Below are 14,237 nucleotides of genomic sequence, written 5' to 3'. Positions count from 1 at the left end.
TGATTCTGGTCCAGGTTCTTTTCCACCATGATTCTGGTCCAAGTTCTTTTCCACCATGGTTCTGCTCCAGGTTCTTTCATTTAAGGCTGACTTCTCCATGACTCAAGTCTGAATTATGGGTCATTCACTGTAATTCTTTTATTTGACAAAAATCCACAACATTTCTCAGAATGGCAGAATTATGCGATTACGATACAGGATCAAATGTGTTTCTTTGCATTTTTGTTTGCCTAATTTTTGTTCATGGAGCTTCCAAAAACATATTATTTGAAGGAAGAAATGTAATCGGATCAACTCTGTGTAATCTCATTGATAAAAGTGTGTTCCTATTGTTTCTACAACTCTTCACTTGATTTATATGTGTTATTAGACTGTAGCAGCTCTTTCACATTTGAGTTGTGTTTCATGACACATATTGAGGACCTTTTACCATTAAAAAAATATAATATTTTGTTTGAAATTTTGTTATCATTGTTTCCCCATCAGTCTGAATCTCATGGATATCATCGTATCGGGGTTTTATGTTCAGTTTTCCCCTGGAACTGAGTCTCATTTGGGCCTGTTTTTGGAACTAGACAGCACTTTGTGGTGTGGAAAACTGTAGAAATGGTTCTCAAACATGCATTAAAAGTAGTTAAAAAAAAACTATAGGTGGTAATGAGAAACCTACTTTAGCATTGGTCCGCTTTAGACATAAATTAAATATTTTTTTGTTTCCTTATTAAAAAAAAGGTTGAGAAAAATGTTGTATTTGATCATAATGGACTATTGGAACCACTTTCTATATTTACATTTGATGCAGTAATTTGAAAACGCCAGTGAACGTCTCATGTATTGACGGGGCATTATCAAACCAACAATCTGCTCTACAGTTGGTTGGGCACAACCAACTAATTTGTTTTGTTGTTTATTGTCCGTGTGTGTCTGTGTCCCGTTGTCACCCTCTGTGACTTTTATTGGATTCTGTACAAAACTGTGTCAATAAGGGATTCACTTTCATAAATCTCTCCCGTTTTACTCGACCAATTCCTCTTGTCCTGTCAAGAGTAGTGCGTCTGGCCAGCTCGGCGCGCAGACAAACACTTGGACTGACAGTTTTCTCGAGCTCCATCTCAGACCGGTGGCAGGGAACAGGAAAAACACCCGCCGTCAGTCACTCACGGGCTGGATTCCACCGTGTAGTTCGCTCCACATTCGACCTTCTGTCAGACACGAGCTTCATTTCATTCACCGCGACTCTTCCATCCTCCAGGACCACTCCAGGATTAATTACACACTTTCAACTATGAGCGGCAATAGACCGAGCTGCGGTTTGAGCGCTTGTAAGGTCATTTAATACTCTTTTCATCCCCTCCATTTAAAATCAATCTCAGACAGAGCTACGAGAACTGTGAATTGCATGATTATTTTGGTCTCGTTAAACTGGATTATTATTTGATACGTTTTCTACAACATTGGGTCAGTTCAATGTCTGTAAAAATCCTTCTGTCAAAATGTCTGTCAAAAGGCTGAATTATGTTTGCGAGGTGGTTGAGGTCAGAAGCAGTGGTCAAAAAGTGTTCTCGTTGTGATTTAATAATAACGGGTCATGCTTAAGTACTTTTCTACTTGACAGATCGTAAGCAACAGTCAAAATAAAGTTAACGTTGGATAAAAACGATAAAAAAAGAGGGACAATGCACCGTAATCCAGACTCAATGGGTTCTTACCTGGTTAAACTAAGGTTAATGAATAAATAAATCTGCCTATTGAGGCTTTATTTGACTGAACAGTTATAGCATGAAATGGGGAGGGATGAGACATGATGATGAGAGACATTCGGCAAATGGTCGAGACCGGAAAACAAACTCACTACGCCACCACTGGCAAAGCACATGTTTTTTTATTTAGAAGTGATTTAGAACACTACATAGGTCACTCGGTAGCTCGATGTGGGCGGGGATAGGGGGTAGGTGAAAACAGGACTTTTCTGAAGCCTCAGTTGCAAGACAATACATGAATCAATAATCATACAACAACAACTAATGATGAGGAAACACTGTTGTTACACGGTTAAAAGTAAATGTAGCGTAACACGTCCCCTTTAGTACGACGACTGGCCCGGTACAACATGCAGGAGGAACATGGTACAAGTTCATACTGTTTCTCGTCTCATGCATGAACAAATCTACAGCGTCTTTGTCCTCAGACTGTCCCAAAGCGCTTCTCTTCTACTGGGACAGTGTGGAGATGGTGGAGCGCTGCGAGGAGATGCTGCAGATCTCCATGTTGGTGAAGGAGCTGCCCGCCTCGCTGCCACAGTCCGGGACAGGGGACGCCGACCCGATGATGTTCTTGAGCCGGTGCAGGGAGGTGACGAGTAGGGTCAGCAGGAGCACCAGGAGGCCCAGGAACAGCCACACGTACACGTACACGTTGCCCGGACGACCCGGGGAGGACGCGGCCGCCGAGGTCGAGGGCGAGGTCGGTGAGAAGCGCAGGAGAAAGGTCCCGTTGTCTGCGCCCGGAGCCAATCCCGTGTCATTGTGGTCCACCAGAGGCACGCCGGACATCCTGGCACTGTGGGGGAGCAGGGAGAGAGGGAGAGACAGGTCAGATGTGTGGGGGAGCAGGGAGAGAGGGAGAGACAGGTCAGATGTGTGGGGGAGCAGGGAGAGAGGGAGAGACGGGTCAGATGTGTGGGGGAGCAGGGAGAGAGGGAGAGACAGGTCAGATGTGTGGGGGAGCAGGGAGAGAGGGAGAGACAGGTCAGATGTGTGGGGGAGCAGGGAGAGAGGGAGAGACGGGTCAGACGTGTGGGGGAGCAGGGAGAGAGGGAGAGACGTTGTTTGTATATATGTATGTATGTATGAGTGTATGTTTGTAATGTACGTATGTATGTGTGTATGTATATAATGTATGTATGTATGAGTGTATGTATACATATGTATGCATGTATATAATGTATGTATGAGTGTATGTATACATATGTATGTATGTATGTGTGTATGTATATATGTATGTATGTATGAGTGTATGTTTGTAATGTACGTATGTATGTGTGTATGTATACATATGTATGTATGTATGTGTGTATGTATATAATGTATGTATGTATGTGTGTATGTATACATATGTATGCATGTATGTATGTATATAATGTATGTATGTATGAGTGTATGTATACATATGTATGTATGTGTGTATGTATATAATGTATGTATGTATGAGTGTATGTATACATATGTATGTATGTATGTGTGTATGTATATAATGTACGTATGTGTGTGTGTGTGTGTGTATGTGTGTATGTATATAATGTATGTATGTATGAGTGTATGTATACATATGTATGTATGTATGTGTGTATGTATATAATGTACGTATGTATGTGTGTGTGTGTGTGTGTGTGTGTGTGTATGTATATAATGTACGTACGTATGTATGTATGTATATAATGTACGTATGTGTGTGTATGTGTGTCAGTGCCAGGCTGCGCACAAACAGTAGGGGGCGTGCTTTGCTTGTCATTGCCGTCTCCTCTTCTCATCTGAGCCTGAGCTGCACCAGAAATACAGCCGCATTTTTTTGATCTGATGAAATTAAAATCCTGGTAATCAGCTTCCACAAAGACAGCCGGGTCTGATCCCGCCTCCGCTCACGTTAATAACCTGTAAGTGGCACCGACCTGAAGCCTCACTATGGCGACAGCACCAGGTGAAAGTCAGTCCAGTCTGTCTTTGGACACGATTGTAGTATATGAAGTTCATAAATGTACTGCACCAGATCATAACTAAGTGTTTCATTAATGTTGTACAACCTGATTAAGTCACACTCCAGTCCACATTGTTGATGATGAATTACTGGTTTTGACATTATAGAACAAGGATTTGCAATATTATACCATTATCCTATTGCATAATACTGTTTCACGTTGACAGTTCATAAAATATGACCTTTCATTGACATTTTGGACTTGACTATGCCCACAAACCTCTCTATTTGATCAGGTTGTACACATTTTGGCTTCATAAACTATATTCTTTATCATTAGTTGTATCAACTCTGGACATGAAACAACATTTAACTTCACTTTTGAGGCCTGCTTGCTTTTAAACAGAAATAGTAATGGGTTATAATTTGGATAGTTGTGATTACATTTCATCAGACGCTGTAACTTACTGTGTGATTGTCACAGATACTTCCTTGTCGTATTTTCAATGTCTTTCTTAACCTTTTTGACCCTGTTCATATCTTGTTTTTGGGTTTTATTTTGGCATGTCTCTCGTGTGGTTGTGTTCCAGTTTCACTTCCTGTCAGTTGAGTGTCATCCAGCCCTATTGTGTTTCACCTGTTGGACGTTCCTAGTGTATTTTAGCCCCACGTTTCCTCTTGTCATTGTACTTTCCTCTGTAAATTAATTTTAGTTTTGTATTTTGAGATTTCAGATTTTTCCTCCCTGAATTATTCTCGCCATTTTGCTCATTTAAAATATTATTTGGCACTTTTGCGTCTTAATTGATCTTGTATTGCACGCACTTTGCATTGTATTGTATTAAAGCTGCGGTTACTGATTTTCAAACCGTGAAAGGAGGAGGTCAAATCGTCTCGCTCTCACCTCGCACGTCGCTCGTTTTCGTGCAGAATCGTTTCGGCCACATTCACAGCTTTAGAAGAACCTTCTCACAGACGGAGACGTGAAGCAGGGTGGACCACCGGCTCACAGCCAATCAGCTCTCATGCCAAAGCGTCGCACAGGAAACGCACGGCACACGGCTCTTTTTCACAGAGTTTGCAAACAAGCTGATGTTTTAGAATAAGAAGCGGACAGCGGACAGCGGTCTCATTTTATCACGAGGATGAAGATGAGTTTCTGCCTGTGTTTTGTGTCTGCGGCCGAGGAGAGTGTTTAAAGAGCTGGTGATGCGCGTGACCGCAGAGGGAGGCAGGGGTCAGCTCTCATCAGCGTCTCCAGGGGCCCGGTCGCTCTGACAGTCGCCTCCTCCTCCTCTCAAGTGCTACACACGGAGCGATATTGAGATATTGAGCGATTTTTGCCGGCTAACGTCAATATCGAGGCGTTCAACTCAACAGCTATTTCATGACTTATAATTGACTTATAATAGGCAGAGGTGGTTTTTGATGTATGAACCATTAAATGTTCACACAAACAAAATTAATGTGTGTTTGTGTGTGTGTGTGTGTGTGTGTGTGTGTTTGTGTGTGTTTGTATGTGTGTGTGTGTGTGTGTGTGAGTGTGTGTGTTTGTGCGTGCGTGTGTTTGTATGTGTATGTGTGTGTTTGTGTGTGTGTGTGTGTGTGTGTGTTTGTATGTGTGTGTGTGTGTGAGTGTGTGTGTGTGTTTGTGCGTGCGTGTGTTTGTATGTGTGTGTGTGTGTGTGTGAGAGTGTGTGTGTGTTTGTGCGTGCGTGTGTTTGTATGTGTGTGTGTGTGTGTGTGAGAGTGTGTGTGTGTGTGTGTGTTTGTGCGTGCGTGTGTTTGTATGTGTGTGTGTGTGTGTGTGAGAGTGTGTGTGTGTGTGTGTGTGTGTGTGTGTTTGTGCGTGCGTGCGTGCGTGTGTTTGTTTGTGTGTGCGTGTGTGTGTTTGTGTGTTCAGAGTGACAGTGGATATGAGTGAGATATGTTCACGCTAAAACGAGAATCTTAACTCGTTATAATGAGAAAATTAAGTCGTTAAAATCATCAAATTAAGCATTTAAAACCTTAAAACTGAGTCGTCAAAACCAAAATAGCATAAATACATCTCATTTTAGCTCTCGTTTTAATGAATAAGCCTGAAAATACTGTTTTACACACTCAAAACAACATTCACATCATTAGTAGGATCATCTGCCTTGAATATGTAATAACTAGTTTGTACTTGTGTTTTTTGTACTTGTTATTGTGTTTTGTGTTTCAGTCCTTTTCTAAGTGACTTGAAGTGCTGTCCTTAAATTACACTCAGCTCCTCAGTGCGACCAGACGCCCCGAGTATATTTTCTTTATCAAATGGTCCCAGTGGTGTTCCGGGGCCAGTGCGGCCCCTTTAATCTGCTCTCATTTAGAATCATCTTCTTTGTTCTCTCAGCGCCGGCTCGAGCTCTTTATAGTCTATACTTCAACTTTCAGATCATATAATGCACTTGTATTTGGCTTTTTATGTTATGTCTTTATTTATGTTTAATTTCTGCTTTTTTCCAATCCTACTACTACTACTCCTACTAATACATCTACAAATATTACTACTACTACTACTCCTACTAATACATCTACAAATATTACTACTACTACTACTCCTACTAATACATCTACAAATACTACTACTACTACTACTATTCCTACTAATACATCTACAAAAAATACTACTACTACTACTACTATTCCTACTAATACATCTACAAAAAATACTACTACTACTACTATTCCTACTAATACATCTACAAAAAATACTACTACTACTACTACTACTACTACTAATACATCTACAAAAAATACTACTACTACTACTACTACTAATACATCTACAAAAAATACTACTACTACTACTACTACTACTACTACTACTACTACTACTACTACTACTACTACTACTACTACTACTACTACTACTACTACTACTACTACTACTACTACTACTACTACTACTACTACTACTACTACTACTACTACTACTACTACTACTACTACTACTACTTCTTCTTCTTCTTTTATTACTTCTACTTCTACAACCATATTAGAACAAGGTGATGTAAGTGGTAGCTCGTTACTAAACATTATGATATATAAAGTATTCTTCTAACTTTCTCCTTTCCGATCACGAGCATGTTCGTTATTCTCTTAAACTGGTCTGAAAGCGTCGAGTATTTGCTCACATTTCAAACTCCTTTTCACAGAAGCTTGAGTTGTGTCAGAACAAAGGTCAATACTATCGACGGTTGTTCTTCTGCACCGATCACAATCACAGCTGCTCTACATAAAGACATCAATAATTCTGCTAAATCTGCTCAGTGTTCAGAACGTGACGCAAAATCGCCTAAAGACTCACAAGAAAGCCATTTAAAATTGACAAATAGTAACATAGTTTTCTGCGTTGCATAAAAATAGTCTGATTTACGTCAGACGCTAAAAGGCTTTTCACATCTTTTTAATATGTGTACTCAGATACTAATTACGTGTATTTTTATTCCTATTGTGTTAATGTTGGTGTCTTTTTGTTTTTTAATCCATATTATTTGTGTTATGTATCATTTCAATGTCATTTATTATTTATTTTCTGCCACGGTGTGAATATCTTTGCTTGCATCATTGGTTGCTGTCAATTTATTTAAAAAAATTAAGGAAGCGTCAATAACTGCTTAGTTCTTGGGGTTGATACAAAATAATCAGACAAAATGAATGCTTATCTGTTTTACATTCACATTGTAAGCTGAATAAAGCATTTACCCCAGAATTGAGGTGGGCAATATATCAAAATGTTGATAATATCGTGAATGTTTGAAGATATCTTACATTTGTACATCAAGTATATATCGTTTATAGTAAAAAATGCTGCAAAAAGAACTGATTAAAAATAAAATGTTTGTACTTTTTGGGTGATTTGAGTAGGATTTTGCGGACATGTACTGTGCAGTTTGTGTTTTTACCACTAGGACGAGGTGTGATTTGTAGATGCCTCAGACTGGGACATTTCATGAATTTGTGAAAGAAAATCAGATTGTATTGGATTTTGTCAAGTTTGCATGGAAACTGCCACCGCTGAGGCGTTGTATGCACTTTGTATCGTGTATTTGGTGATTGAACTAACTTTTATCAGTTTTTGTGTGTCTTTGTGTCCATTGCTTGTCCAACACGAGACAATAAAGACTAATCTAGCATAAAAAATGAAAAAAGTGATGTTATAAACTTTCTATAAAGCGATATTTCTGCACTTTTATGACAAATTTTACAGACACGTCACGTTTTTCTCATAATTAAACTTGAACAAACACGTTTAAAGACACGTTTTTACACATTATACACAAATATCGTCATCAAAATATTCCCCAAAAAATACTGAGCTCATAATGTTTGTCGGTACCGCCCCTCAGCTGAACCAAGTCCACCTGATGCCCTCCCACATGTTGCAGTCCAGCGCAGGTCTCAGTCATTAATGAAATGTTGTTTTGAACATGCTGTTGGAGCCAGTTCATTGTCGACAGAAGTGGCTGATAATTGTGCTTAATGATGCTTTTTGTATCCTGGCAACAATGTGTAATCCGCCGTGTGTTTTTTCTCTCTCTTTTTCCCCCTCAGATAATCTAGTTTGGGAGCTGGCGTCCCCTCTGAGGCCGAAGGGGTCGGACACACACCTTCATCAAATAAATAGCACTTGTAATTTCACCCAATCATAGCTGGCCGTGTAATGATAACAAATTGAGCTAAATGGGAAAATTATCTCTCGCCATTAATACAATTTATGCTGCCTTCCTCCCATCTACAGCAGCGTAATGCTCTTTGAGGTTTCTTCAGGTTCCTCTGGTGCTCTGAGTGTTCCTGTGGCTAAGCTCGGGCCCTCTGGAATCTTGTTCACAGAAATAACTATCTTATTTTGGACTATTTTTGTTCCTCTATTTATTTGGCAAATGTCTTGGATCTGAAGTCTCCACACGCTTTCCCTTGCTTTACATAGCCAGATACAAAGAACAAAAGCAGTTCCTCAATGTGTTGTGCAGGTAGAAGTGGACGATAAATGGAATTATTGATAATATTGTGAAAGTTGTTTTGAAGAAATGCAAAAAGATGAATATCGGGTGTATTATTTATGGTAAGAACTATCACAAAAGGCTTCGAAGTCCATGCTGGGTCAGAGCTGGGTCCAAATGAAAAGAAACAAACCAATGTAAACTTTCAAACGAGGAAATTATAAAGTGATATTTATGAAATTTGGGTGATTTTTAACCTACCATGTCCTCTAACATGCAAACCAAAACTAGGATCACACAAGGAACTAGACCTAATAACACACAGTGGTTGTAGTTTTGATGTAGTTAAATACAGATTACTTAGATTAGAACACATACGTCCAATCTTTACTCACCGTTGTTTATTCCTGTTGTTTTGTCCTGATTTTTAGCTCTTATATAGTTAAAGTGATGCTCTTTTTTAGGCCCTTTTGAGCCTCTCTGCCCTCGGCCATTGGCTGCACTTCATCCTAATTTAAGTGTGACCCATCATGGCGCCTTCCCTTTGGCTTGGATGGTCCTTTAAAAGCCTGCGGTAAAGGCTTCTGTGTGGGCCCTGACTTCTGTCCCCCGGCCTTTCATTCACGAGTGATGAGGGTAATCGCAGTTTTGGGCTTTTGACTTCAGGTTGTGTCGAGCGACTTGTGTGGGATTGTTGTGCCGCAGACGCCTCATGCTGCGGTGGCTGTTTCAATCCCTCCTCGCTCCTTTTCTCGATCTGTTTTTAATGCTCCCATATCAAGGACTTGTGTCGCTTTAAACAGCGTTATCGAGCAGAACTTTTGGAGCGGCGCAGTCACGGTGGCTGACAATCACCCGTGGATTGTCTTTGAGTTTGAATGTGGAAATACTAATGCAAAAGCTTTTTGTGCTGCACGATACATCCAGTTTATATTCATGAACCGTGCCCAAAATCTCCCTTTTTTATAGAGACATTAAATATAGGTTCAAATGATAGAAGTTAACTCTAACTAATGTTACATAATATTAGGATAAATACATATTTGCTTGATTTAGTCCTGATTCAATCTTAAACACTGGTTCTGTATGTTTCTGGCATCGCTTGGCAACCCAAACGTATGTCCGGAAAAGGGCGGTAATATACAAAAATAATATAATATGTAATCATTTGCATATGGTAGAACTAGATTTTCATACAATGTGTAATAAACATTTTGGGTTGGCTGTGCATTCTATTTATGTCCCTTAACATAATAAAAAAAAAAAAATACATGTTTGCTTGTGTTAGTTTAGTTGTTTTTGATTGCCTGGAAAATGTAAAATAATATCTCAGTATTTTATTGAGATGGGCGAGATTGGATTCGCCAATCAGGGATAAGTATCTGTATCGGAACAAACACGGCTGCTTATGGGGGGCGAAAAAGGAACACTTATGTATATCACAGAAAAACATCACAGATTTCTGCAGAATCAGTGAGAGAAACTTAAAACGCTGTTAATCTGAGGTAAAAGAAGTGTTGTTCTAAAAATGACCAATGAGCTCCTTTGTTTCACATCTGACTGCACGACCCGACTCACTCTTCATAAAGAAAAGTGTGTATTCTGGATTCCAAGCAAACTTTTGGGTTGTTTTCATGTTTTCCTCTTTCATCTGGTGATACATCTGCAGCTCTTTTGTAATGCGGACTTACACGTGTCATAGAACAGTCTAGAATCTACAGACTACACATTTCAGATCTCACTTTTTGTTACAGTCAAACATTTGTTTACTGCTGAGCACCTCATTTCTTATTCCTTTTGGGGACCCCAGCACCACACGCGCCTGCATCTTTGTTGTTCTGTTCTGTTTTGTTCTGCCATCTGTTCTCTTCCACTGCCAACAAAGCTTCAAACCACATCTTATAGTTCATTTCTGACATGTCGGAGATCCTCGTGATGCTCCAGCGCCGCGTCCAGCCAAGGTAGATTTACACACTCTGTCGTCGCTCGTCAGTCTGGTCTGGTTAACCTGACCTCCTCTGGACTCGCCTCCTGCTGGGTTATCTTCTTGGCATATGCTTTCCCCCATCTCAGCTCGTCTTGGCTCCCTCTGTTCCTTATTCCTGATCAAAAAAAGCCTCTTTCCTCCTGTGTTGGTGCAGTTTGTTCCGCCAAACTCCTCCTGACTTTTGAGACACTGCGCCGCGTCGCTTCCTCTGCTCCAGTTTCACACGGACTAGTTTAGCCTACTTTATTTTCTCATTATCTTTTGAGCTGTAATCTTCTACTCGTGTCTCGATGTTGCCGTGTGACATCTGATAAAAGACCGCGAAAAGCCCAGAGCTGCTTTGATTTGCCCCCAGTGACGATACAAAATCCCTACAAGTCTTACAATAAAGTGAAGCACTGAAAACAACAGGAAAGTTACGAGCTTACAGTGGTTTTCTCCCGGTTTTAGCCCGATTTAGCCCTGATGTAGACTTTGTTTTGTCCTGTACTAGTCCTGGGTTAGTCCTGGTTACGTTCTACATGGTGTGTGAGTTAGAGTGAACTAGTATAAGTATAAGTATAAGTAGTATAAGTATATCTGTACAGCAATATGTTGTGAAGGACTTGGCAATATCAATACAGGGATGAATGCGCATTGTGATACATTTATATCTATCATAAATCGCAGAGTGGCACAGTTAAATACCTGCTGGTTTGACATTAAGGCCATTGTGAATATGACATTATTATTGTTGTTGAGCATAAGGAAAGCCTCAATTTGATCAACTCTTTATTTGCCGGATCAGTCAGTCCATAAAACATCTGTACAATGTAAAGATGATGTCGCTTTAATGTGGAAGACTCCTCCTCTCCTCTCTATTATATTCTTGTAACATTTACCCGTGTGTATTACAGAGTGTCTGCTCAGCTTCTCTGTGTCGATCTAGTTTCCTTTCTCCCTCATAAGCCCCTGTAGTTTATAAATGAACGGACTCTGTGTTTCTCGGGGCTGTTTGAAATCGGGGAGACGGGATGTGACGTCAGACCAGAACATCTTTGTTAAGTATTGTCAAATTATCTTGGTCAAGCCACCTTTTCAGGGATAAGCGTGTATCGTGATTGGTAATACTCAGCCCTAGAGTAAACACTTCATAGTACCTGATTAAATCCTTCTGTCAGAGCGTGAGGCTGAGCCCCAGGAGGCGTGAGGCTTTGTTTGTTCTGTGTTTAAGGAGAGAGCTGTAAATCTGTAAATCACCAGCACTTCAGATGGTCACAGGGAGCAGATCCCAGTTCACTTTGTATTGCTGTCAGTTCTACCAACATAATCTCAAGTTTGGAATTCAGTTTGCATCAAATATTACCACTTCATCACTGTTTTTTTCATGAATCTTTCTGGGCCACTGCAGACCTGAAGTGGGTTTATGAGACGCTCTGACCCTGAGCTTTAGACGTTCAGCCTCTTTGGACTCAATCACATCCTTTTGCTCTTTTTTCTTTCCTCACTCATATCACACACATTTTGAGGACAAATCTTTACATGATACAACTGTAGAGTCCAATAACGGTCGGAGAATGAAGTGATAATCAGTGTTTTATCCTTATTTTAGACTTCCTATTTCCTATTTCAAATGGATTATGAAATATGATGACATTAAAGTGTTCAGCAATGATGCAGTTTCATGCTTGGAGCCATCGGAATACATTCTGCTTCTTGAAAAAAAGATCTTGTTTCAATGTTCATTTTATGCAGATTAGGTTTTAATGTTGCAATATCCTGACTTGTATTTCCACATCCTCTGCACTTCTTCCACACAGTCTGGTGGGATTAAAGATGTGGAGCTCAAATTTGTTTTATCCAAATGACAGTTTCAGTGTCTCAATGCAATTTTGTGCTAAAACAAATTTTTGTCTGTGCAAAGTGCGGCATTATAAATTAACAAAGCCTGCGTTGTATTTTAATGGTGGCCGTTATCAAAGGGCTGTACAAAAAGCCAGGAGCAATGAATGCTAATGGAAAGCTTTTAAAGATTTCAATTGTACAAAAATGGGGACAGATATGATCTTTCTCAAAGAAAATACACAATTTAAGCATCTACAGTATTATTTTAATTGTTGTGAAAAAATCTGCTCAAGTGTCCAATAAAACACTCAAATATGAAAAGGTGATGAAAGGTTAGTAACATTGCAATATTTTTTTTTATTTTTTTTTAGTTTGCCTCACTCTTTCCAATCTAAGATGACATAATTTTAAAAAAGTACATCTTTTTGGGCCGGGTCCACTAGATGCAATATTCCCCTCAATAAAATCTTGAAAGGAGCGATCTATGTTTCAGTATATGAGCTGTCCTCCTCATAAATAATGGAAGAGCTTGTCATGCTGTGAAATGTCATGGCATTTGGCCCACAGTGTTGGGTAAATACACCGTGTGTGCAGAGTTATCCTCCTGAAGTCACATCGCTGAAAGAACACCACTAATGCCGTGAACGCCCGACATGTTCCCAGAGAAGAACGCGGTCATTCTTGCCAGCTTTTCTCTCTGGAAGCCAAGACAAAGCTTTGGAGATTCCAGGACAAACCCAGGGCTAATCCTTGACAAAAGCAGGGATAAGACGAGGCAAAACCAGAGATCAATGTGGCCACAGCGACGTGGCAGCTGAGCAGGGACGGGCCTGGTTAGTATTTGGATGGGAGACCACTGCGATGTCAGGTGCCACAGGGGGCCGCTAGCTCATACTGTTGTTGTGTCCTGGTGCATTTACAGCATAAATAACATGTATGTTCATTACCGTGCACTGTCCAGACCAAATAAACTACTAATAATAAGTTAAGGCAAAACCAGGATGCAACCAATGCTATGCAGGGCTAACGCAGGACAAAACCAAGGCCAGGTCTGTGCTGCAGTCGAAAAAATGATCGATAAAACTAGCAAACAAGGTCTTAAATTACACCAGCATCAGTACAAGTTTAAGGGCTGGAAACTTTTCCCCTTCTCGGTTCAGACTGCAGATCGTGAGGTGATAAGAGAGACGCAGACTTTATATTCAGAGCCAAAGCGTTCCAAACAGACCGGAGGCTGAGCCCTTGTTCTGCAGATAACCCTCCGCTGAGCCCTGGTTAAACACGTCCGGATGATGAAAGCTCAGAGAAAGTTATGGACCAGTTCACAAGAGGCAAAAACACAGAAACTTAGAACATCGGATGCCCTTATTAACCCCATCTTAAAGAATGTTAATAGTCTGTCACAAGATTAAATGTGCAATTTGGGGTTGTTTTCCAGACAGGAGTGTGCATTATTGTGAAAACGAACCCTTACTGTAGATTATAGGGATATAACCATATTCAAATTTCGTGGTACAGTTGTTGCGATGTAAATATGATTTTTCCTTTCACAATACCATGTCAAACCTTTGGTACAAATAATGACTGTTATCCAAAGACTTAAAATATATTTTTTAAAAGTTAAGCCTTCAGGGGGCCCAAAGCAAAATGTGCTTTCGGGGTCCATGGCTTAACTATTGATGATTCACATCTCGTGACACATGCAGCTTTATTCACATTCACTAACTAATGGAAACACTATGGTGAAAAAATACATCAGGAGCCTC

General features: G+C 40.1%; 1 protein-coding gene across 2 annotated transcripts in view; it reads right to left on the bottom strand.

Annotated features, from left to right (window-relative positions):
* Positions 1-2,196: 2,196 nt before the first annotated feature.
* The window catches only part of LOC140360299 (serine-rich and transmembrane domain-containing protein 1), a 17,225-nt gene continuing 5,184 nt past the window's right edge, over positions 2,197-14,237 (bottom strand). For both annotated transcript variants that reach the window (XM_072445510.1, XM_072445511.1), the window contains exon 2: positions 2,197-2,559. In XM_072445510.1, the coding sequence (XP_072301611.1) occupies positions 2,211-2,552 (342 nt within the window). In that variant the 5' untranslated portion in view covers positions 2,553-2,559 and the 3' untranslated portion in view covers positions 2,197-2,210. The remainder of the gene's footprint in view (positions 2,560-14,237) is intronic.

This window comes from Eucyclogobius newberryi, unplaced genomic scaffold (genome assembly GCF_026437365.1).
Source record: "Eucyclogobius newberryi isolate DKJ021-1_F unplaced genomic scaffold, fEucNew1.0.hap1 SCAF_15, whole genome shotgun sequence".
In the NCBI taxonomy this organism is placed as follows: domain Eukaryota; kingdom Metazoa; phylum Chordata; class Actinopteri; order Gobiiformes; family Gobiidae; genus Eucyclogobius; species Eucyclogobius newberryi.
This window is presented reverse-complemented; position numbering and strand designations above follow the sequence as displayed.